General features: G+C 36.2%; 1 protein-coding gene across 6 annotated transcripts in view; it reads left to right on the forward strand.

The window, feature by feature from the left end:
- Window positions 1-24,633, forward strand: part of ncam1a (neural cell adhesion molecule 1a) — a 204,698-nt gene that overhangs the window by 163,564 nt on the left and 16,501 nt on the right. For 3 of the 6 annotated variants that reach the window (XM_026329098.1, XM_026329100.1, XM_026329102.1), the window contains exons 10-17: window positions 493-677; window positions 1,170-1,266; window positions 3,884-4,051; window positions 7,908-8,033; window positions 13,280-13,327; window positions 16,390-16,392; window positions 20,061-20,185; window positions 20,681-20,861. In XM_026329098.1, the coding sequence (XP_026184883.1) occupies window positions 493-677; window positions 1,170-1,266; window positions 3,884-4,051; window positions 7,908-8,033; window positions 13,280-13,327; window positions 16,390-16,392; window positions 20,061-20,185; window positions 20,681-20,861 (933 nt within the window). The remainder of the gene's footprint in view (window positions 1-492; window positions 678-1,169; window positions 1,267-3,883; window positions 4,052-7,907; window positions 8,034-13,279; window positions 13,328-16,389; window positions 16,393-20,060; window positions 20,186-20,680; window positions 20,862-24,633) is intronic. The other 3 variants (XM_026329099.1, XM_026329101.1, XM_026329103.2) reach the window with 1 other exon arrangement.

A 24,633-nucleotide genomic window follows, 5' to 3' on the forward strand; every position in this document is an offset into this window, starting at 1 on the left:
CTTTCCAGGCTGACTGATTCTTGTGGATTTTTCATAGAAATATTTGGTAGATTTGATAATATGTATGTTGTGTAAGATGGTTTTAGGATCAACAGAGCAACTGTTCTTTTCCCTTTCAACAATTTGTCTGTTTCACAGTTCTGCAAACAAAAAGAATTGTGTTTGTGTCCATTCCAACAGGTCATCTAGTTCAAGCAGTTCCCAGGACTCATCGTGACTTTTTCATTAGCTGTCCAAGACACTTTTCAAACATTTTATTGTAATCAAAGATTAAGATTATACACTGCCATCCTAATGGCAGCTTGGGGAAAAAAGGTTCCACTTTACAAAGATTATTCTGAATAAATAATTCTTCCATTCTTGTCCATGTTTCCATAGTTTCTTTGTCTGGTAGCCTGATAAAAAAGAGTAAATGTTTCAGATTTTCAGTGAACTGTTCCAAAGATTCCTGGTGTGATGTTCACCATTTTCACTCCCTGTGTGTTGCTGAAGATGCTCCAAAGATCCTGGGTTCAGTGACAGCGTACACGTGGGAGGGAAACCCAGCCAACATCAGCTGTGAGGTGAAGGCTCACCCTAGAGCCTCCGTGCTCTGGTTCAGAGATGGCTTCCAGCTGCCCACTGCCAACTCCACCGGCATGATGATATACAACACTCCGACCATTAGCTACCTGGAGGTCTGCTGCACCTGCCATTTTTATGCTGGCATATAAAGACAAGAGATTTTATCAAACACAAAGAGACAGTGTTTTTGTAAGACAGTGAGAATTGCAATTTTTCCAAGGAAGATATCAGATTTTGTGTCTATAGCTACAGCTGTGTTAACAGATAAAGCTCAGCCATTAGAAGAGATTATACATATTTTCACTTTAGTGTGATTTGGCCTGCTGGTTCCTCAGCAAAACTTTTTAGAAGCTTTTTCTTTGTGTCTTTTGTCATTTCTTATTGAGTACTTCTGAATAGAAAAAATGAAAACATGAAAAAGAAAAAAACAGAACAGAAAAACACAATAAATTACAAGTTGTTCTGATTTAGGAGTTATAATAATAGAAAATCCAGTCCAGAATATCAGCAGTAGATACTGTAAACATAATGTTCTTCATGAACATGCAGTGCTGTGCCACATCACCAAATGTTTCTCAGAGTTCTTGTCTTTATCTGTCTCTCAGATTACCCCTGATTCTCAGAATGACTTTGGGAGCTACAACTGCACAGCAACCAATGTGATGGGCACTGAGTCCAAGGAGTTCCTTCTTATCCAAGCAGGTTTGTGAACCAAAATGTTTTCAGCATGTGACATTGATTTTTGCTTACTTAACTATTAACTATTGGATAACAAATTAAGATCCTACTTTGCTACCTGAAACATACACCACCACCCAAAGCCAATGGTTTTTCAGAAGTCAACATGGGGCACATGGTCAATCAATGCTAAAGAAGCCACTGTAGGGACATTAAGTGAAAATTTACATAGAGGGATCTCTACTGTTTAGAGTAGGGAATTGTTGTTTTTTATTGTTATGATTTTGGTAATTACTGGAAGATCTAAAATATCATCTTATTCATATTCTCAAAACAAATCATTAAGATGCAAATTTCCTTGAAATGATTAACGTGATTGTAATTGAGATACATCTGTGTATTGTCTGCACACAAATGGAAAATATGTCTCTGTACAAGCCTATAGAAGACCATGCAGACAGCCATGAGGCACTCCACAGCATAGCCTGGATAGATAGTGAATAAAGATTTCAAACCATAATTGGACTGTCCTTTAAGACTGGTTTGTGTTAACTTAATTTGGTATGCAATTTGTTCTGCACCACAATAGAGGAGGTAGGTTGCTCAGAATCTTGTCTAAATACAGTGTGGTTGAATTCATTGTAGCAGCAAGCTGCCAGTATGCTGCCAGCTGTTTGAGGTGTTGTCTTTCGGCTTCCTCATTTGCTGCATCACTCATTGGCATGCCTAAGCCATCTCCTTACCAGACCAAATGAACCTTTCAAATATCTTTGCACCTTATTTTGAAAATGAGAAAATCATTACAGAATAATTTTCTTTCTCAGTGGTGTGTCTGTTTGTGTGATACTAGTGAGTGGCTCTAGGAAATTTTCAGACGAACATAAATAGACTGGTGAGTTTCTTCTGTCACCTTTTGGCACTGTGATAAACATCCAGTGTTGTTTTGTAATTGCATAGCAGTGCTAGGGATTCAGTATTTGTATCCAAGCAAAAAGAGGCAAGTGTAAAAGTATAAAGACCCACTAATGACCCCCAGAGGCTGCATTGTTCATTACACCAAATAATATGAGTGTATTCAACAGACATAGGAATAGGGGTTGTGAGGATTTTGTTGATTTTAGATAGATATCAGTAATGGGCTAAAATGTTGTAAAAACAAACATATATATCCTTAACTGTGATCATTACTATGTCCAATATATTAATACTCAATATTTAATATAGTTTCTTGTGTAACAGTGGATATATAACTCATTTGGAATCATTCTGTGGGAACCATTGATAAGCTTAAGATCAAATCCATATTAAAATGAAAGGGAAATTTGCAAAGTGAAGGAAGGGAAACTGAAAGATGAATGAAAAAAAGATAATACATTTTATTTCAGTGGAATAAAAAGGAAAGCTTATGTATATATATATATATATATATATATATATATTTATTTGTATATATATTGCATATATGTATATATGTATTTATATACATATATATAAAATATATATATATTTTAATGACCCTGCTCATGTGAACAGTAGACTCAAACATTCAGCTTTGTGAATCTACATATATTGTTTAAGACTTTAAGTTGAAGACAGGGAATAGGGAGGAGGCCATCACTCTGTGATTTCTATTGCAGTGAATGAGAACGCTTTGTCTATTAAGTATTACACAGCAACACTATAATGCCTAAGGTTTACACGTTCACAATTTGAGAACCAGGAGAAAACCTACACAGAATACAACCTTTACAAGCCTTCGCAGCAGATAGGACTTCACATTAGTTTTTTAGCTGCACATATGCCACATCAACAGCCTTAGAAACTCTCAGCAGTCAAGATTTTATCCCTCGAGCTCAGATTATTTATTTATTTTTAATGTATAATATCACTCAAATATGCCAGTTACAGAAAGTAATATTGCAAATCTCCTCAACAAGCTGCATCCTATGACTGAAATCACACATTGGACAGTGGTTAACTTTCAAACTTGCATGCCACAAATAAAAAAAAAAAAGAGGAGAACAAAAGTGAGTGTTGTCCAAGTACTGGCACATGCACTACCCTTATATAGTAATAGCAAATGTCATAGAAATTGTAAAAACACAAAAGATGTGATACAGACTTAAACACATCAGATAAACTTTACATTAAAAAATTGGCATTTTTCAGTACCAAGTTGTTTTTTGTTACTGAGCAAACAAGCATTGAAATTAAAAGGAGTTTGGGAAAGGTTCTCTATCTAGCTATCCATCCACTGTCTATACCACTTATCTTGTAGAGGGTCACGGGGGGCTAGAGCTGATTCCAGCTAAAATTGGGCAGGGTACACGCTAAACAGATCACCAGTCTATCACTAAGCTGACACACAGAGATAGGCAAACATTCATGCTTCATGCATTCATTCACACCTGTGGACAATTTAGAGTCACCACTTAATCTAACCTGCATGTCTTTAGGCTTTGGGAGCAAGCCTGCATACTCAAAGAAAACCCATGAAGACATGGTGAAAATATGGAAACTCACAAGCAGTCCTGGTTGGCTTGAACCTGGAACTTATCTTTTTATGTTTCATTTATTTTATATGGTACTTTAGATTTGGGCTATAAAAAAATAATGCTTTTTTGTCTGCTTTTTGTGGCAGATGTGCCATCAGCACCAGAAATTCAAAAAGTGGACCCTTTCTCAAGCAGCGCAGTAGTACACTTTGAGGAGCCCGACTCCATGGGTGGAGTGTCCATTATGAAGTACAGAGTGGAATGGCGTTTGCCTGGCCAGAGCTGGACTGGCAGGGAGTATGATGCTAAGGATGGTGAGTCATTTTCACAGGATGACTGTTTTTTGGCTTCCTTGGCTATCAAATGCAAGTACTAAAATTTGCACAAAGACCATGTACAATCATAATTTCACAAGAAATATTATTATGGCTGACAGCTGATCAAAAACCACCTACTATATTCCTTTTTGATGTGAATCATTTATGAAATAGTATTTGATGAGTCATCACCACTTACTTCATGCCCTGAAAACCATAAAAAATATACTTTCATTCTAGAAAAGTAAATGCAAGGAATGTTATTTTCATCTTTTTTGAGGGTCAGTGTTTTTTGTTTACCACTTTTAATTCTTCACACTCAACCAGCACATCTTATTTCAAAAGAAATCTTGAGGAAGATTCATCTCACTAATTTGAGTCAACAAATATCATCTGTAAAGCAGTTCAGACATTTTTACAAAATTAAAGCCTTAATTTTTACCTTTTAATCATAAGACATAAACCTTTATGTACCAAGGTAATACACCAACTGTTGCCTTTAATGGTTTCTGTGCAAGGAGAAACTATTGTACTTATTGTAAATAATGCAGCATGGCTTTTCATAGTGGGCTGTTGCAAAGTATAGCATTTATTTATTTATTGTCCAACTGTGGACAAAAATAAACAAGAAACAGTGCTTAGGTATCATATTAGCAAGACAACAGCTGGTAACATTAAATATACTTGCTATTTTTATTGCTCAATGCACAATGGGAGCTGTAATTCCAAAACATCACACACATCATACACAAACATGTCTAATCAAATTGAAAAAAAAAAACACAACTGACAAAATTTTCATTATACACATTAGTACATTGTTTAACATTAGAAAGGCATAGAGTGTGATTCCTGTTTTCTTGGAACACACTCTGGAAGACACTATTCAATTATATACTACTATTGGCAGTGTGTTGATGAAATGTATTATTATTATTATTATTATTATTGTTATTATTATTATTATCACTGTTATTATTTTTTATTATGTTTTCTGTTATTATTTAGGGTTTGTTTCTTTAGACTGCATCTGCTGAAATATAAGCCAACGCTGCAGAGAACAGTCTGTTAGCAGCAACAGTTAATCCAAACATGACACCAGCTGATGTTAGGAGGAGAGGTGGAACACAGTGTAGCCTAAATGACAGTCAGCTCAGACACTGACAGGCCCCAGATAATATCCCCATCCCGCTGAGGGCTTGTGGCTCTTACAAATCTGGATGGTTCTCGTCCTGTCTGCCACATGGGACATATCAGTCAGTGGTTGACAGGCCCCGCTGACAGCACAAGGCCCAAGAGCCGCCTGCCATGCAAGCAAATACACAAAACAAACCCCATGAACACTAAGTGCTGCCAAAAATATCTCATTCAAATACCTCACCTAATCCACATCTGATAAAGTAAAGCCTTCCTAAAGCACATATAACTGAATGGATCTTGCCTGTTGCACTGTACATGCATGATTGCATACACTTCTTGTTGCATATCGGTAACGTAAATTAATGAGTTCCTGTGAGTCAGGACTGCCATCATGTTTAAAAAAGCAGTACTGCCAGATAATGGTTTCACACCGATCACTGTGGATTCATAGGGTATATAGATACATGCTCTGGTCTGTGCACATATGTAAATCAACAGGCATATGTAAAGGTACACCTGCTATGCTATACTGTTCATTACAAACCATTTAACACTATATTTCATGTTTTATGTGTTACTCTATGTTATTCATATGTGTCATACATAAGCTTTAATGAACATCAATACAGTAGAGCAAAATGTAGGATTCTAACAGAGGCTATATTCATCTTTGCTTTACCATAAAGACAGCAAACTTGTCATTTCCATATGACGTAAGTGTGCTCAGGAGATAATGAAATGAATTTGGTGTCTGGGAACAGCTAAGCCCTGTAGTCTTCAGTAAACGCTACTCCAAAATGGCACTTTAAATAGTGGCATTTCTTGGGCTAACAGCAGGAGGAAAACATATGTTGGATTGATTCAAAATGCACCATGGGCATGACAACGTAAAATGTAAGTGTGTGGCTCATTGATGTGTGCTGGACAACAGCCGACACAGAATAGTGACAGCCTTATCCATTAATTGTTGCTGGGTGGCAGTGTTAAAATTCACAAAAGGCAAACACAAGGCTGAGACATGTTTCTGTTTGAGAGCACCACAAACAAAATTCCATTCATCTCCATCACATGGGTGTAGGCAAGATGTCTCAGAGAGCAATACTTCAAAACATGGGCAAATCATCAGGGCACTATTTGGGGTCATTTATTGATTTATATTTTTTCCTTTAAAACAAGTGCAATATTACAGCCTTAAGCCAGAAACCATAATCATGTGAGGTATATGTTGCCTTGATACCTACCAAAACTGATATATTAAATGGAGAACACAATCCTTGATGCTGCAGTAACAATCCACTCTAGCAACACACTGATTAGCACATACCAGTGAATTCAGTCAGTTGAGCAAATATTGTGATTTGTAGAAATAACCTTTTAGAAAAGCTGAGGAACATAAATGGTTTCAGCAGTTTTACTGATGCTGGTTGTGCTTAAAGTCCAGTTGTGAATTAATTTTCTCTTTTGCTTTATAGCTGTATTCATAGTTTCATCAAGCAGTTCCTTCCCATTGAAACATTAATGTGAAACACATTTAGAATTTTCTGTCGGAGTAGTCGAAAAATGTGTCCTGATTTGCACCAGGGCCTAAATTTATTCCCATCCGTGAAATTGCTATTCTTTGTCTTACGCAGGAAGATAGCCAAGTGGCTTTTTTGACAAAAAAAAAAAAAAAAAAAGGAAGCACAGTTATGAATGTGCTTTGTGTGTATATCCTGATTGAAATCTCAGTGGTGCCTTGCTAATATGCAAATAACAAAGTCAGTTCAATGAAATGTAGAATATTTTAATCACAAACTTTATTCTTTTGGCTTCTGGAAGAAACACCACAACTGCACATTATCATTATTTCTGTGTATTCTTTTTGAAGCTATCAAAATGAATTCCTGTTGGATGAGTATTGTAAGAACTTATGTGAAAACTGTGTTTATAATAAGGGTAACTTTCAGAATAGCTTCCTTGGTACTACTGCCATTCCTTTATGGTACATTTAATTTTTTTTATATAATTACAGTCAGAATATTCCATAGAAGCCCACTATAATTACAACTTGTAGCTACTATTAGCCTACATTAAACTACTTATCCTTCTGTTGGTCACATTTTGTATTGCTTATATGTAGTTTCATTGCTAGTAGTTATTTAGTCTCTATATATAATCCCATTAGGAGAATATTACAGCATACCTGTGGTAACCGCTGGTAAAAGTGGCTTGTACATGTGCAGTATAAAAATAAACCATTTCAACCAGCAGTTACTGTCAGTGCTGGAATTACAGGCAAGTTTGTCTGCAGGAAATCAGTGCTAGATAAAAGCTGCTCAGTCTGATTTTTCTCTGGTAAGAAATACATGTACACGTAAATACATTTAAATGGTAGCTTTTTACCTGTAGCCATGTGATCATGTGATCAGTAAGCATCTGAGAGCCTTGCCATAATCTTACAACTCTGAGCTGTGAAAATACAGTCTTCTTTAGTAACAATATGGAGTCTAAAATAAACAAACAATAAAACAGCCACAGCAAAACAACATAAAATATGAAGTAAAAATAATGGTAATGTAGATAATAAATTCTGTAAAAGACAACAAATATGGAACAAAAGACAAAAATGCACACAATCAAAACCAGAGCCAAAACAGAATTTCTTTACTCTTGGTTCACCATTTCTTAGTTCCCTGTTTACCTGCATAGAATAACATCATCTTTTCTCCACTAGACATGACCAAAATTACCATTGCTGACCTGAAACCAGAGACCACCTACGAGGTCAAGATGTCTGCCATCAATGGCAAAGGTGAAGGCGAGAGCAGCCTGAGCAGCACTTTCAAGACTGAGCCAGTTCGTAAGTACTGCCCTCACCACTCATGATCCTGCTCTCAGTAAGCACTCCTGTGACCCCAGTGCTTTGAATCTAATGCTGTTGCTCACTCCACTGCCTGCTCATTTCTAGCTGAGCCCAGATGCTTTCACCCATACACTGCTCTGTTCTCACACCAAGCCCCAGTTTTCCATCCAGGCCAAAAAGAACTAGAATTCATGATGCCACTTATTACCCAACTTCATTATAGTAGTAATAGAGTTAGTTGTGCAGAGTACAACCTGTGTAGCCTTGATCATGCAACAGTAGTATGTGCTTCTCTCCCTGTGTGTTTACAATGGATAAGGCAGAACCTGCTTCCTTTCATTTCACAGAGCCCTGCCTTCTTAGTCCACAACTCACATGATTTAGTGAAAAGTTTTCTGTAAAATACTTGTGCGTTCTTAAGGTTGATTTATACTTCAGTGTGTAGAGGAGTCAGCTCTTTATTTAATGTTCAGTGTCAGCGTCTCTTGTTAATGTAGCAGGCAGAGGTCAAGACCTACTGGAAATTGTTTATATTTCATGCTGGAGATGGCAGCACATGATGAAAGGTTAGTTATGTTTGGTAGCTGGAGAAAATTTACCGATTAAGTCACCTTAACAGAATATAGGACCCCTGTTTTTTTTTTTTTTAATCAAACATGACTATCGCACCAGATTGCTGGATGTTCAGGAATCACTTTCTGTCACCTGCTTTGTGTTTTCACCATTTAAAGCTTTTCTTGGTGATTAAATTTCTGTCAACAGCTGTGTTAGTCATATGGCAGCATCTGCAACATTACAGCAAAGAGCAGGTGTGTCATGCACCTGTCATTAACAATCAGAACCTGTCGACTCGACAGGAAATTTGTCTTCATTTATACACAACAATGGGTGAGATGATGCTTTCTCACTGAAGGATAAATTAGGCCCAATACAAGCCCATGCAAGCTCTAAACTTCATTTACTGTATCTTTTAAGTGTTTCATATAACAGTTATGTAGACTAACCTTTCACATTGTAAAACGACAAAATTAGTATGAATTTTAGCTAATTTGATAATGATGACAAAGTTTTTAAAGGAAACAAAAAGGATGGTTTTGTTTGCAACGTTTGATGACAGAAATCTCGCACTAGTTTTGAGAAGTTGTGAAAACTAACTCTCTCGGGCAGCAACACTTATTACATCGGATTTGTAAGTCCTTGAATAGGCCACATAATATGGCAATGTGGGAGTCTGAGGCACAGGTACAATAAAGTTAGAAACTTGGTGCTTAAAGAAAAACTGATACTGATGAGCAGTTGCACAAATTTACTGCTTTTAACAAATCTATACTTCATCTATATTGAAACCAATGGGATCACACCTAAAATTTTAAGTGTATAAATTACTATATGATGGATGTTTATTGTTTAATAGACAGTCTAAGTAATTATTCTTTTTTTTAACAATGTCATCATGTTTCAAGTTAACTTGGTAGGTTCTGTGTTTTTATTAGTAATAGGAACGATGACCATAAAAAAGAAAATAAGGCCCATGCTGTAATAATAAACCCGAATTAGCCTTAAATCCTTTTATCCATTGTGGAGCTTCTTTATTCATGCTGCAATTAGAAAACAACATACCAATTTATCAAGCAGCATTTATGGTTAGGGTCACAAGGTCACTTTGTTTTAGTTTGTAGCAATGTCACTGTTTATATCAACCTCTATGTCATCTGTGCTTCATCACCCCACTGCTTCTGTAGAAAAAGCCCACCTCAGCATTATGCCACCTGCATTTTGCCTGAATCTTAACAGTGATTTATACCTCAGTGTGAAGAGGTGTGAGGAAGGCTCTGTTTCAACAAAATGATCAGTCTTCCTATTTCTTTTGTCAGTTTAGTCAAATTTATAAACCTTAGGTTGAGCTCAGACTTTACTCAATGTAACATTGCAAATATTAAATTAAAATGGATATGCAGGAGTCAGTTTAGGTGGTATGCATGTTGTCACTGAATGTGTTTTATTACATCAGAGTAGCAGGAGAAGATTGTCAGCTAGCTACCCAGGGTCTTTTTAATCCCAACACAGAATCCCTAGCATGACTACACATCCAAGCTTGAAGCCATTTAAAAGTCAAATTTCTGATTTAGTTGGTAATACTGTACCAGGGTTAACAAGTCAGAACAAACAGAAGCAAGAGAAAAAACAGAATCTCCAATAAAACACTGGACCAGCAAGTAGATGATGTGGCAGGACAGAATTGCCCTCTTTCATTGTTCATATTTCTCATTTCATTGTCTTTGTTTTTTCTCCTTGCTTTTCTGTTTTTTCATCATGGTTTTCCATCTATTCTGTATACCATTGGACTTCACAGGGTATTATTTCACAAGTAAGTTTTCTCTTCTGTGTTTTGTCTGCTTTATTTTCTTCTGTCCTTGTTTCCATGTCCATTGCACCATCGTCTCTATGTTGGAGAAGCATGCTATAGTCACATATTACAAATGTACTGTAAACATATCCCAGTATGCCTTCCATGTTAGTTTCCAAAGAAGTCATTATCCGTTACCCCAAGCCATGAATTTTCCCTCTTCCTACATCAGTAAATGCCAGTACACATTCATTACCTGTTGTACAAATTTTCCAGACAACAGTTGTAACTGTAATGTTTCAGTTTTGTTTAGTAATGTGATACATTAATATGACAGACATACACCTGTAGCAAGTAAGTTGCTGTAACACAGTCTGTGCTGCTTCATGTGTTTCAGTATTGTCTACTTTTTCTTTTTTTTTTGGTCTTTCTCTTGCAGCAGTTGAGCCATATATAAGGCCTGTATAGGTTAACTGTCTTCTGCAACAGCAAAGAAGATTACATATTATCACATGGGAATTAATGTAATGATAAGGAAAACAAAAAAGCTGGGCATATTCGTGCACATGTGCCCATGTATGCACACATAAGGTTTAATTGTTCAGGCTTTCAATTCCCAGAAGTCTCTTGGATTCCTATTTGTGCTTATGGTGTGATTTCATTTTGTTGTTGTAATTTGGCTATTAGACTTGACAGCTGCTGTTTCCCAGAGGTCACAACAATACACATAAAGAGAGCCTGCAAATAGCTTCTGTCAGGTTGTATGTGGTGAACAACTGCAGTTTTTCTGTAGGCAGAGTATATGCTTTCTGCTGCTTAGGAAAGGGTTTTATATATTGCTCTTAAAGCCACAATCTCTAATTTGTGTTTCCTCCATCACAAGTCTGGCCAGTATTTAGCAGTCCACATTGTCTGGATTCAAATCCTCAATAAGTATTTTTACATCCACACTAGTACCCTAGTTGAGGTTGGGACGTTGATTGTATACACTATATGATCAGCTTCAATCATGCATCATGTTTACATGTGTAATATAAACATATAAAAATACAGATGGCAGCAGGGATATTTGTGTGTTCTGTTTGTACAGTATGTGTGTTAAGATTCATAGTGTAGGCTAAGTTAAAGTTGTTGCTATAAATGAAACCAAAAGACATTGGTACAAAAAGAAAGGAAGCTATAAAAATCACAGTTTAACAGAAAAAATGCAGCATAGGATTCTCAACAAATAACACACAGTTCAGCCCATGCAGTAATTGTTGTTTCTTATATGTGTTTCAGTGAGAGGTTTCTTTAATGTGACGTTAGTTCTAAAGTAAGAGCTCATATTTTGTGTCAGCTCATAAGTTGTACATTTTCACTTGTTTTGAATGTTAACCTGCCATAGAATGGTCATTATCTGCTCGTCTTCAGGACCTAAGATCTGGGTTAATTAGACCCTACTCCACCTCAGGTGGTCAGTTCAGCAGACTGTTATCCTCAGCTCAGTATGTCATTATTTTGTGCAGGACTGTTGTCAATATGGTTGCAATTATAAACACAAACTGTACAAGCTTTGCACACCGAAATAACTTGATTGGATTTAGACACAAAAATTGCTTAGCTAGGTTCAGACACAAAAACAAACTGGTTAGGCTAAAGGAAAGTATATTGCATCAGCTAAAATAACTTACTACTACTTATTACATGGACTACTGATTTAAAACCAAACACAAACAGCAGTCTCTTGTTTGACAGCTCTCCATTTGAAAGTTTTCCTTTGTTGAAGGACTGTGTTGCTCTTAGTACGGTGTGAGTTTATTTTTGCTCCGGTCATAAAGCTTGCCTCATTACAACACATGCTGTACTGATGATATGCCCCTACTGGCAGGTACAGTTACCCTTGAAGACCATAATTAAGAGAGTGATAATGACTGATAATGGCCTTTTAATAGGGTGATAACATTCAAAATGGTTGACCTTTTTAATAGCCATTTATTCTGCATTTTACTTCTCCTATTAAGTTGGCAGGGAAAGTCCAGCATCCAGGAAGCAGTTCTGAAGACAGTACTTTAGTCAGAGCAATCACACATCTAACACACATGTCTTTGTACTACAAGATGAACCAGCACATCACAGAAAGTCCCACAAGCACACAAAGAACAAAAAGGCACAACTGGAGCCAAGTCAACTGGGAAGAGTTATCTTAGACATATCTCATGGAGAGCAGTCTAGTCTCAGCATTTCTCCCTAGCAGTTAAATATGAGATATCATTTATTCTGCATGATAAACTTTGGTGTCAGAGCTAAAATCTCACGTTTGTTCTTGCCATTTGGTTTGGCTAGGTGATTAGTCTTTTTTTTTCAGTAATTTTATTATCACAAATCTCTTTCTCAATAATAGAGTTTGGTATGATTAAACATAGTGCAAGGTGCAGATAGTGCACCATAGTGCAAAGGTGCTCTGAGGTATGGCTTTAGTGCAAAATGAACCTTGAAAGAAACACACTCTGCATTCATTTTGATAAGAGAATAATCTCTATAGGTATTACATTTGGTTTTTTATGTCCTTGATGGCAGCAAGTGGACAATTATAAAGTAACCTTCTTAGCATGAGTTCTCCCATTTTCATAGAAAGCGTACTATAGCCTGCTTGTCTTGAAAGTTTGGATTTCAAAAAACACAACATTGAGGGTTTTGTACTTGATGTGTTTATATGTAAAGAACATACAGTATTAAATATAAATGTAAATATATTATTTAGAATGTGATAAAAGAAGCTACAGTATTAGCTGTGCATAGTGGATGTTCCAGAAAAGTTCACAGCATTAGAGTAGAATAAAATAAAAACATGCCCTACACTGAGGATACACTGAGGAGAAGTCCAGTTCCTCACCATGTTTTCACCATCTTTCAGTTTCCTCAGAGGTACCAACCGCTATTGCTGCCACCAGTATGGCCCGTAGTGAGTATGCCGGTTCAGCAGTGTGCAGTGTGTGTCTCTCTTCACCTCTACCTGGCTTACCGGCTAGACCTCAGTAGATGTTTTTTATTACTGGTTTGGCTCATTGGATAGCACATACACCCTCCATAGAGTATAGCCACAGCAAAACGAGTTGGCAGCTTAATAACTTTGCAAACTGTCTTGAATACTCATATATTTTACTAACATTTGTCAAAGACATGGTTACCTTTCTAACAACCTAAATATAGAGTTGTGTGTGACATTATTAACACAGTGTGCCTGTTCAATCACAATATAGCTGTCTGAATGTAGTGCATTCCTTAGGAATATTTTAAGAAAATGTTCTAAAGTTTCCTATTATTTGTTAATTTGTAAGACTGCAGATGTCCAAGTAAAAGTGCCAAGTGGCTGCAGGCCAATTTTCAGAGATAGTACAGATCTTATTAATATAGGAGCATACTGTTGATACATAGCACTGTAACTCCTAACACACTATGTTTATGCTCTTGTTTTTGGCATGAACATTGACTAAGTAGGCATGGGCTCCATGTTCACATCTTTCTGACTTAAACATTTCCTGGGAGCCCTTCAAATATTTCTCATCATGATGTTCATTGATCTTAGATTCAAGGTACATCCCAATTCCTTTATTTGATCTTGCCTGACTTTGAGCGGCAACAAACAAGGGGAGGTCTCTGAGGAGCCATGAGCGGGAATACACTAGGCCATCCTTTACAGAACTTTTTAACCGGGCAGGCACTCCACTTTATTTGAAATATGGTTCTTACTGCATGCTGCAGCTGATCGAACCGATCTGAAACCATATCACAGCATCACTGTAGTTTTATAGCAAAGTTCACAAACAAATAACAGAACCAATTTAAGGCTGACATTGTTTACATTTTATTCATTTTCAGATTCATCATCTGGTTTAAGGCTGTGGATCTGTTGGTCAGATTTACAATAAAACTATAAATATATATTTTTTTTCATTTACTAGAAAAATGTTTCCAGTCTTCTTCTTCTCCTTTGATTTTGTGAATATTGAAGTCACCTAGAGGACGAGAGTCTGTTGTCTTTTAGCAATAAAATTTTAATTCTCTATCATTAAGTCACATTTGAGGCTGAAAATGACTGTATGTTGGGTAGAAATATAGTTTAATGTGATAAAGTTACATAATTTAAACTTTGTCTAAAACATCTGGGTTACTAAATAATTTCTGCATTATAAAATAGAATATCAATGAGTGCAAATAAATATTAAATTATAAGCACTGCTACCATGAGAAATGGTTTATGTGCATATATTCTGTAAGCAGTAAAGTACATTTACACATTATGGTTTGACTGATGGGAGTACAGTATACAAAAATACAGAATTCAGACTTTTAATGCATGTGCAAATGTTTGTGAGATTAAAGTGTTTAAACATATCCAGGCATACAGAAAGACATTAAAAACCCTCACAGCTGTACAGATGGTGATAAGTTTGTGCCCTAATTAGTATTGGGCAGTGGATATACAGCTAAATACAAGACCCAAACCAGCAGAAAATTGCTACAGACCTCTAAAATTCGACTGACAGCTGAGCTGCCATAATCAGAAACGGACATAGCCTTTGGATGACATTTCTGGGGAAAGAACATCTCAGTTCTCTAAAAACATATTTCCTCATTTCTACTCTACCCACATCTTTTCTTTCTGTCCCTTCTCATGTCATAAGTGGGAGAGACTAAGGTGAAGAGAAAAGACCCAAGTAAAGGGAGATGTGAATTAATGGAATTGAGATGTACCCACATACGCCAGTTATAAAAGTGCAGTTCCATAAAGTCTTGAGGATTTGGCCTGTCTGTGCAGACATTAATTTAAAGGCGGGTCTTTTTTGCTGTAACAGCATGCTCAGAAACACAAAGAATTAGACATACTTTGCCTTATTACATTGCACCAACAGCCATTGAGGTAACAGGGGAGTGATTGACACTGATCAGCAACAAAACGTCTGCTAATATTTCAACATTTTGCTCAGATAACTAGGAAAATAATTACTGATTGTACCTTAAGCCATCTTACCTATGTGCTTTAAATGGCCTAAGGCTACATCTGAACTAACAGTGTGTAGTGTGTAAAGAGTCACAATTTGTTGTAGTTGCCACCAGGTCATTCAGTAGTTGTCATATTTCTAACATTTGTCAGCTATTGCACATTTACATTAGTGTAGCCTGTCCAAGGATGTATTTGTTCTTAGTATATTGTCCAGAAACTACTGTTTTCTGCAAATGCATCAATTAAAAATACACATCACAGATGCTTTCAGACAATCATCTGACACAGACTCTATTTCTCCTGATGTTTCATGTGTTCATATTGTTGTCTGCTGTGTGTGTATATCACATTTAGTTGGCACGGTTTGTATACTCAAAGCTGCAGTGTTTCCTCTCTTGTTCTTTTGACCCTGATTTCTTGTTTGTCCACAGAAACCAGCTGCTATATATATTTTTTTTTTCTTTTTTTAATCTTTAATTTGTTTTTATTGGCAGTCATGGTTCTACAGCTAGCCATAGTTCAAATTCAGATTGGTCGTTAGTGTTGCTATGTAAAATATTAGCGTTAAAAGCAATTATGGATGCACAGTTTTGGTTGTATCTGAAATCTAAAAAGCAACATCAGTGTATTTGATTGGTTATTTATTTACTGATGTTCTGCATGTTTTAAACAACCAAAAGTTAGGTTACAACTGCTTCATAATTGCCACGTTTTTCTCTATGCATTCAAATAAATTTGTTTATAAATGTATTTCTTTTTTGTTGTTTATGTTTGTTTTGTTTCATTTTGTCTTTAACATTTTACATGTTTTATTCATTATGTTGACATGTTTTCATCATTTCAAAAATGTTTTATATGTTTTCCATGTGCTCCCCGCCTCTCCGGGTGACCTCCCCCCCCCCCATCCCACTCTCCTTCTCCTATATTTTCCTTACAACCAATCATGTGCGTGCACATCATGTGACTTTGTCATGTGGCTCTTGCATGGTGCTGATGGTGTCGTCTTCGCTGGGCAACAGAAGGTAATTTTGTTTTTGTTTTTTTGTTTTGTTTTGCTTTTTAGTTTAGTTTGAGATCATAAGACCAACAATGATCATTCATGTATTTTCATCCATCTTTAGGCCATTTTGTTAAATATGTAGTGAACATTTAGTAAACCAACACTAGTTCACTCCAGCAGTATTGCATCATCTCCATTCATCGTAATAATATTTCTTTCGTCTATCCGATAATTAATATTTTGTCCATTTTCCACTGCAGTCACAATACAACAAAGCAAGACTATTCTCCTCTTAGTGCCTTGTTTAAGATTTGTACTGTATAGGATATCTAAAATAGTAGAAGAAAACACAACATTGTTTTTATTGTGGTTAACTGAATTAACTTAATGTGACTGTTAATGTTTTGACCCCATGCTTGCATTAATAAACCTCTGTCTTTACAAAGCTAATAGTACACAGACATATGCAAATTTTTCACCTCTTATCCCTTTATTTCAAAATCTAAGTTTCTTGAGAAAAGTTGTAATCAAATTGCAAATGAAGAACTTGATTTGATGGATAATAATAATAATTAATGAAGTAATTTAGCATCACATTAGCCACAACTAGCTTACAAACAAAGTTTCATTCTCATCCAAACAATATCTTCTTATTTAAATCCCTGGTGTGCTTTTTTTGGTTCATTTATTTTGGCATTGATATCGTTTTCTTGTTAGCATTAAAAAGTCTTTTTTTTTTTTCTTTTTTTTAAAATCCCAGATTTGACCTTTTGCAAATCAGCAGATCTTTTGACACATGATATTTATTTATTTACAGTTGTGTTACGAATCACATTTAAACATCACAATGTACCACTGGCTTCAATCTGCATTACATGTACTACTCAACAAAGTCTTCATACTCACCCACAAAGCTGTTTTGTTTAATTTCCCCCAAAATGATCTACTGTAGCTCAGTGTTTTGATTGGATTCACAGCAGCTCTTTGTTCTATTGCGGCCTGCACGTTTATTTCCTCTTTCACGTTGCATGCTTTTTCGCATTGTTCTACTGTGTCCCAACAAAAATGTTGGTCCCACCTGCATGTGCCTGGTGTCTTTGGTGTCATGGCTCCTTGAAACTTCAATTTATACATGTACATATAGAACAACAATACTTAAGGATAGGATTAAATGGTATAGGAAAATTACACTTAGTTTTGATTAATTTCACAACTCTGAGAAAATTATTTCTAACATAAACCCTGATTTTTGAGAATAATGTCATGATTTCAGATTTTGAGGTGAAAGTGCTTTTCCCAAATTATTTCTCACAAAAAACATTTCCGTCTAATAATGTAGCTTCTTTCGCACAATTAGATTTTTATTTTCGTCACCCTAATTGTCTTCCAAACAGACACCATACTTATATAACAGTATTATATATAATAATATATAACAGTAGTATATATAACAGTATAACATAATTATATAACACATTTGCATCTAGATATGATTTGAAATGTGATTGTTTCTTCACAATAATTGCTACTGATTGCACAAATATTATTACTCTTACATAATGATTTTAACCACTGCATCAGATGTAGGTATGAGCTAACTGCTGTAAAAATTAATAAAACTAAACTACACTACATGTTTAAATAACTCTTCTAACTACCTTTCTCCTAATGTATGCTGGAATATGAGAGAGCACGCTGTATGAGGTCGGGCTGCATGTGAACCACTGCACCTGTATGTCTGTCACTATGCATCGTGGACCTTCTCATTCTAACCACCTTTCTTTGTTTTAGCCTGAGAAATATTTACCTTCCCCACACCTGTGAATAACAACACAGAATGTACTAACGTGTCTACCTGCCACCATGTCCCTGCTGCTGTTACTAACTGGCTAATTCACTTCCAGCATCTGTCATGCTCTGAAATGCAGTTTTCAGGCAGTGTGATCAGACTGTTGCATATGATGAAGACAATGTGCTTTCATGCATATTCATTTAATTAACTAGAGCCACTAACAGTGGTTTGAAATATTAAATATGGGGTATGGAAACATGAACACTGACATATTTTTCTGTATTCATTTTATAGTTTAGTTTTTTTTGTTTTTTTTTTTCTTTACCAGCTCAGTGACTTGCCTGCACAGGCGTACATTTAGATCTGCAATATGTCTTACTTTATAGTATATAAGATTTAACAAGAGCGTTTTGTTTTTTCTGCCACACGTCTGGGGCTGTTAGCATAGGGCAAAGGCTGTAATTACTCTGTGCAACCACTATGTACATAATTGATGATTTTGGGTTGTTGTTGTTCTCCCTTGCAGCCCTTACAGTGGCATAAGAGTAAAAGCCTACATCACCCCACATACACACACACAAAACACCCTGACCTTCCCTCCCACAAGCCTATGTAAATGTTATTCAGCGTAATAGATTAACATGTCCAATCAAGGCCTACAAGCTCATTATCCAGTGACCCAGGAGGACAAAGCAGATATTGAGGAGCCACAAAGAAAACAACACCTCAGCCTGAAGGACTAGTCCACCCAAAATCTGTCTTTGACTAACAAATACTCTCACTCTAGGCTTGAAAACCGAATTATTATTGTTTCTTGTATGTCCTTCAAACTAAATGATAAAGTACATTTTTGTTTCATTAAAAAAATATATCCATATAAGAATTTCCTGTTAATAGCTGGATATCAACCTTTGTCACAGCTATCAAAACCTTTATTTAGGGAAATACTGTGGTTATAAATTGAAATAAATTCATGCTGACTATTGGTAGGAAAATAGAAAACAAACATAAGACTCTTGTATCAGACACATTCATCAACCTTGATATATTCCTTAAGAGGTTTTGAAGTGTTACAACAGCATCACTCTGTTTACAAATTTGATCCTTACATGCAAGAGTCATAATTTACACAAATGCTAAAGGTCGTCGTCAGGGATTATGACAGATCATATTTAGGCATTACAGCAAAGACTAATGCTTGTGGAGAATATTGCTGGTTTTAATGGATTTCAATAGTGAAAATCTTTCACAACAGGTATAAAGTATTAAAGATGGTCATAGAAACTTCCAAATCAAACTCCTGCAGCTCATTTGCTGTCCTTAAAATCACAAAGTTTTGTGGCCACTGTTCAAGGCTGCAGGTCAGAGCTTAATAATCAAAAGACATTTTTGGTGAAGTACAACTTGATAAGCTTAATGTAGATTGCTTTATATGTAATAAAGTTATGTGATAAGACCAGAGATTATACTGAATATATTGTAAAAAAAAAAAAGGATGGAGCACTGGAGCTAATGATCTATAGAGATTTGACTTGAAAACACTGTGATCTCATTCTTTAACTTGTAGAGCAACATGGCAGCATAAAACTCTGTATTACATTAGGCAACCTTTATTACACTGTTATTAACACCATAGCCACAGTGTCCTCTGATTGTATGGCTTGTTACAGGTGAAGAAGAACATTTAAAAATAGCATAGGTTGAAATTCAAATCAGTTTAAACCTTCAGCAATCATCCAGCAATCAAAGTTTTAGTTTGGTTGACACATAGGCACACTTTAACACAACAGGAAGGTTTGAATGATATTAACTAACTTGTGATTAGAGTCTAAACACATGTTAATGTATAAACCATATTTATTTTAACTAATCATAATTCCTTGGTTTGTCCTGTTTAGGGGAACCCAGTGCCCCCAAACTAGAAGTCAAGGTCCATAACAGGGGTAATTCTCTTAAGGTCAACTGGATCAAGCAGGATGATGGCGGTTCCCCCATTAAACATTATCTGGTCAGATACAAGGCTGTGAGTATACTGGGCAAGGAGGTAACCGAGTACCACTTTGCTGTTTTGTGTCTTTCTTTGAATTCTTGCAATGTTTTCATTAAAAAATAACAAAATCTGAACTCGGAAATAGTCAACAAACCAACTGGCAGCAAGAATAATCTGCTAACCTTAGTCAGTTTTTGTCACTCCATGATTTGAAAAATATAATTATGTTCCCCAACTGACTGAATTTTTTACCGATGTCTGATATCTAATATTACTGCACAACAACCACTCACATTCCTTCCTATTGGAGCTATTTCTATATAGTTGTTGACTGAGTTCTGGATAGATTGGATTATTTTTTAATTCACATGCTCGTGCTAAAATGATTCTATCATATGGTGTAAACCTTATGTAGTTAAAGAGCAATAAACAAATTTTAGCTTGAGAAATAGGATAATTCTCTTAGCTGGCATAAAATGACCTTGGTTACCTTGGTTTTGAGGTTTGCCTCCCTCCATTTCATTTTAGAAGCATGTATCTGACTGGAAACCGGTGATCCGCCTTCCCTATGGCAGTGAGTATGTGGTGCTGAGTGGCCTGGACTGGAATACAGAGTATGAGGTTCATGTGGTGGCAGAAAATCAACAGGGCAAGTCTGAGCCTGGCATCCTCTCCTTCAGAACAGCTTCAGAGCCCACTAACATCCCAGGTACTATTCTCATCATCCCACTCCGAGCATCCACACACATCAGCCACAGTGTACAAAGGTTTCCACTGTGACCAGAAAAACTCTATTATTTGGATTTTTGACTTTATTAGGTGCTTATTCATAACTGCCTGAAGGGTCTGACATGAATCATCTGTCTCTGTCTACTGCAGAGCGGAAGTGTATTGTTTTACTGTCCCTATTAGTGCAGTTGGTAACAAAGCAATCCACAGTGACGTAAAAGAGCACTACAGCATATTCATTGCTGAAAGCAGTAAAAAGTTACACATAAAGCTGTGGCCTGTACAGTAGGTTTGAAATGACTAGAGTCAGCACAGTCTCAAAAAACTATGCAAAGTGGGCACAAACTCTGAAATACATATGATGTGTTGAAAACTGAATAATGTGAAGTTATTTCTCAAACATAAAAGCATAGCATCAATTGGTTCTGGTTGCATGAAGATTTTAACAAATTCTTTAAGACTAAGTTTAGATTAGGTTCAGACATATCATCAACCTAATGGTTGGAGAAAAGTCAAACATTGTGGTCAGTAAAAACATAAAAGTCACTTGAAGCTGGTTCATCTGAAGTTTATCTTTTATTCTACCCCTGGCCAATGTTCTCTTTTTCTTGTTAATGCCAAATGTCTTCTTGGTTCCACGCACTGTACATCACGATAATTTGCTCTTGGAGAAATATAGTACATTTCTGGGTTTTCATTCCCATAGCACCTTAGGTGCCCTGAAAACATTGTGCTCACTTAAAAAAAAACCAAAAAAACGTCAGGTACCAGGCTGCTGTACAAGATCAGCAGCAACTACTGAATCCATATGAACAGCAGAGGCATTTTTACTGTATGGTTTCTTTCCCTTTTGATGCTCTGCTGCTACAGATAAAACTCAGCATCATGGCATTCTGCTCTCACAGTCTTCACTAGCTCTTGTAAAGAAGCTGTGACTGCTTAAGTTCAGTGAGCTATAAAGTAGGAGCAGATATCAGTCAGACCCAGACCATTTTGTACTGTTAATACCAAATACTTCTCTACCCAGGTGGTCACAGTCAGCCTTTGCTCTGTTGTTGTGCTGTGTGTGTGGTTTTTAACTTGGGCTGCCTCCCCATCGCACTACACCTGAGCTGTATAACAGGTTACATTTCTTTTTCGTTCTACTCTGTTGAAATCATGTCAGGTTTTCTTTCTCTTTGTATTGTGCTGTCTTTCGTCCATTACGTTTAGTTTCAGTACTTTATTTCCTGCCCTTTTCTTCTTGCACAAAAGATACCTTCATTGCTTCAACCATGTTTCCTTTTCAACTGTCAAGTGAACATCAAGGAATCTAATTAAATGCCACAAAAGTGGAAACCTGAATTTGAAGTATATTGATTAGTCCCCTGCAGGTCAGGAACACAATTATGAGAACAAAAATTCGAGCAGAATTAATCTTTAAATATTAACATTTGAAATACAAAAGGCTTACTGTTATCACATGCATTCAAAAAATACCCCATAATATTCTACATTTTATTCTTACCTTATTGTAACAAATGGAAAGCCCATGATGGGACTGTAATCAAGAGTTGCATGTGGTGGACAGTTCTGTTTTTTTTTTTTTTTTAATGAAACATTTTCAAGTGGCACAAATATGCATGTATCCAGAGCAAGTGCCTTTGAGAAGAACAAAATTAAATTCCAATTACAATAACCAAAAGAAAGACAGAAAATAAATGAACCTGGTAAAGCTTACAATAATCTGATAATGTCCCTAAGTCCCAAAACTAATCACTGGCTGAAAAGTAGTCGACAACAAATGCACTCTTTACGCTTCTTTGAGTAACACATGCTAAAAACTACAGTGCCGAGCAGTTGGAAATTACTTGGCCTCACAAATTGTACATCTTCAATAAGAAAAAAATGGGCTTAGGGCTGAAAGCCACGGATGTGGTAGGATATTCAGAAAGTACTGAGACAATTTAACATATTTATTTTCATAGGAGTTTTTTTGACAATAATAAAATTAAATAATGCAGTGTGTTCATTTTGTGGGCCTACTTATTTATGTTTAGGCATCGTGTCAACTATCCATCGCTCTTTATTTCTACAGATATCTCAAAGAATCAGTACATAAGAATATCTATTTTATGATTCTTCCCCTGCTTTAATATTTTCTTTTCAACCATTTTCACTCTCTTTATTCATGTTAGATCTTAAATCCCTGATTGACTCACTCATCTTTTTTTCAGCACTCTTTGGTTTTTATTCGTTTTGATATCCTCTACCTTTCTCTTCCACTGGTTTAGTAAGTCTCAAAGTTCAGAGTCCATGGCTGACCTGAATATACAGTGTGTGGCCTAGTTAGGTGGGGATGCAACCATTACAGTCTTTGCATGGTGCCACTTCCAGCTGGATTAATTTTGTCTGTACTTTATTGGAGACCCTAAAAGGTAATGGCTGCCAGTGCATGGCACATAAAGAAACCAGTTCTTTTCTTTTTCATGCGCTTGCTGGGCAACAGCCAAATAGCAGTGGGAGGTTTGGATTACTTATAATACCAGAGCAGAAGTTCACATATGCTTTGTCAGTCAGGCCCTCTTTAATTACATAATTACTTTCAATTTTTTTTAGGATTTGTTTTTTCTGCATGAGGTTTACCCTTAGCTGCAGTATCTGCATTTAATTTGAGCAGGTATTTTAGCTCTTCTTGGTAATGTTGGCCATAAACAGCTGCTCTTTTGTAAATGTATACTGGCTATATGTGTTAAATTGATGCTGAATGCAGTGATGATTTTTTGATGTTTGCATTTTGTTGAAAGCAGTCACATACAGATGCCCCAAAACAGTGATCCAAGTGATTTGAATGCTTTTTAGAATAAATGAGCACCAGAAACATCTCAGTGTTAAGTACCTTTCGGAAAAGAAACTCTAGAGTCTATTATGTCAAAAACAGCACAGCAGGGTAGCATTTGCATGCTGCAGAAGTACATAGAGCAAACTGCTACCCAGCTGTGCAATGATAAAACATTATTATTATTCTCATGCCAAAAGTGTAGGTCAAAATAAACATAGGATTTGTAAATTTGCTTATATGGACACAAGTGGCAGGTGTTGACAACTGATCCATCCAAATCTCCCCGGCTAAGGTTGACATTGGAGTAATACTACATAAACCACCTATTAACTTCTGCAGTTTCTCTAACATGAGATCACCCTTTCATCCGTGTCGTAGACTTGATGGTCATAACCAGCTTTTGTTCTGGATGTGTGGTTTTGCATGGGCTGTTTTCTCTGCCTTGACCAGTGGTGTAATGGTAGTGGAAGAAGTAGCTCTACTGTAAATATTGTCCCAACTTCTCATTCCTCCATGATATCCGTCTAGTATATAGTATAACAATAGTTTAAAAATTGCTGACACATATGTTTCACAAATTGCCTTTATATACATGTTGATCTCTGCTCTTTTGCTATATGCTTATGCAGAATGTGTATATTTTAGGTGATACTTGCATTTCCAAACTTGTCTCCAAGAAATGTAATTTATATTACAGTGAATTACTAAGCAAATGTTATGCAAGAAACACAATGAAAAAAGGATTATGGTTTGATAAGCCGGAGGAAATATTCCCAATGAATGCATATGCAAAGTTGCAAAATGTAAACCATGCCAGGAAATGCACCTAATTAGCATAGTACTAATAATTTGTCAGCAATAAGTGAAGATTCAAAGTTACAATTTCATGATGAATTAATATGCATTAATACATTTCTGCATGATGATTCTG

The sequence above is a fragment of the Mastacembelus armatus genome, chromosome 14 (assembly GCF_900324485.2).
Source record: "Mastacembelus armatus chromosome 14, fMasArm1.2, whole genome shotgun sequence".
Classification (NCBI taxonomy): Eukaryota; Metazoa; Chordata; class Actinopteri; order Synbranchiformes; family Mastacembelidae; genus Mastacembelus; species Mastacembelus armatus.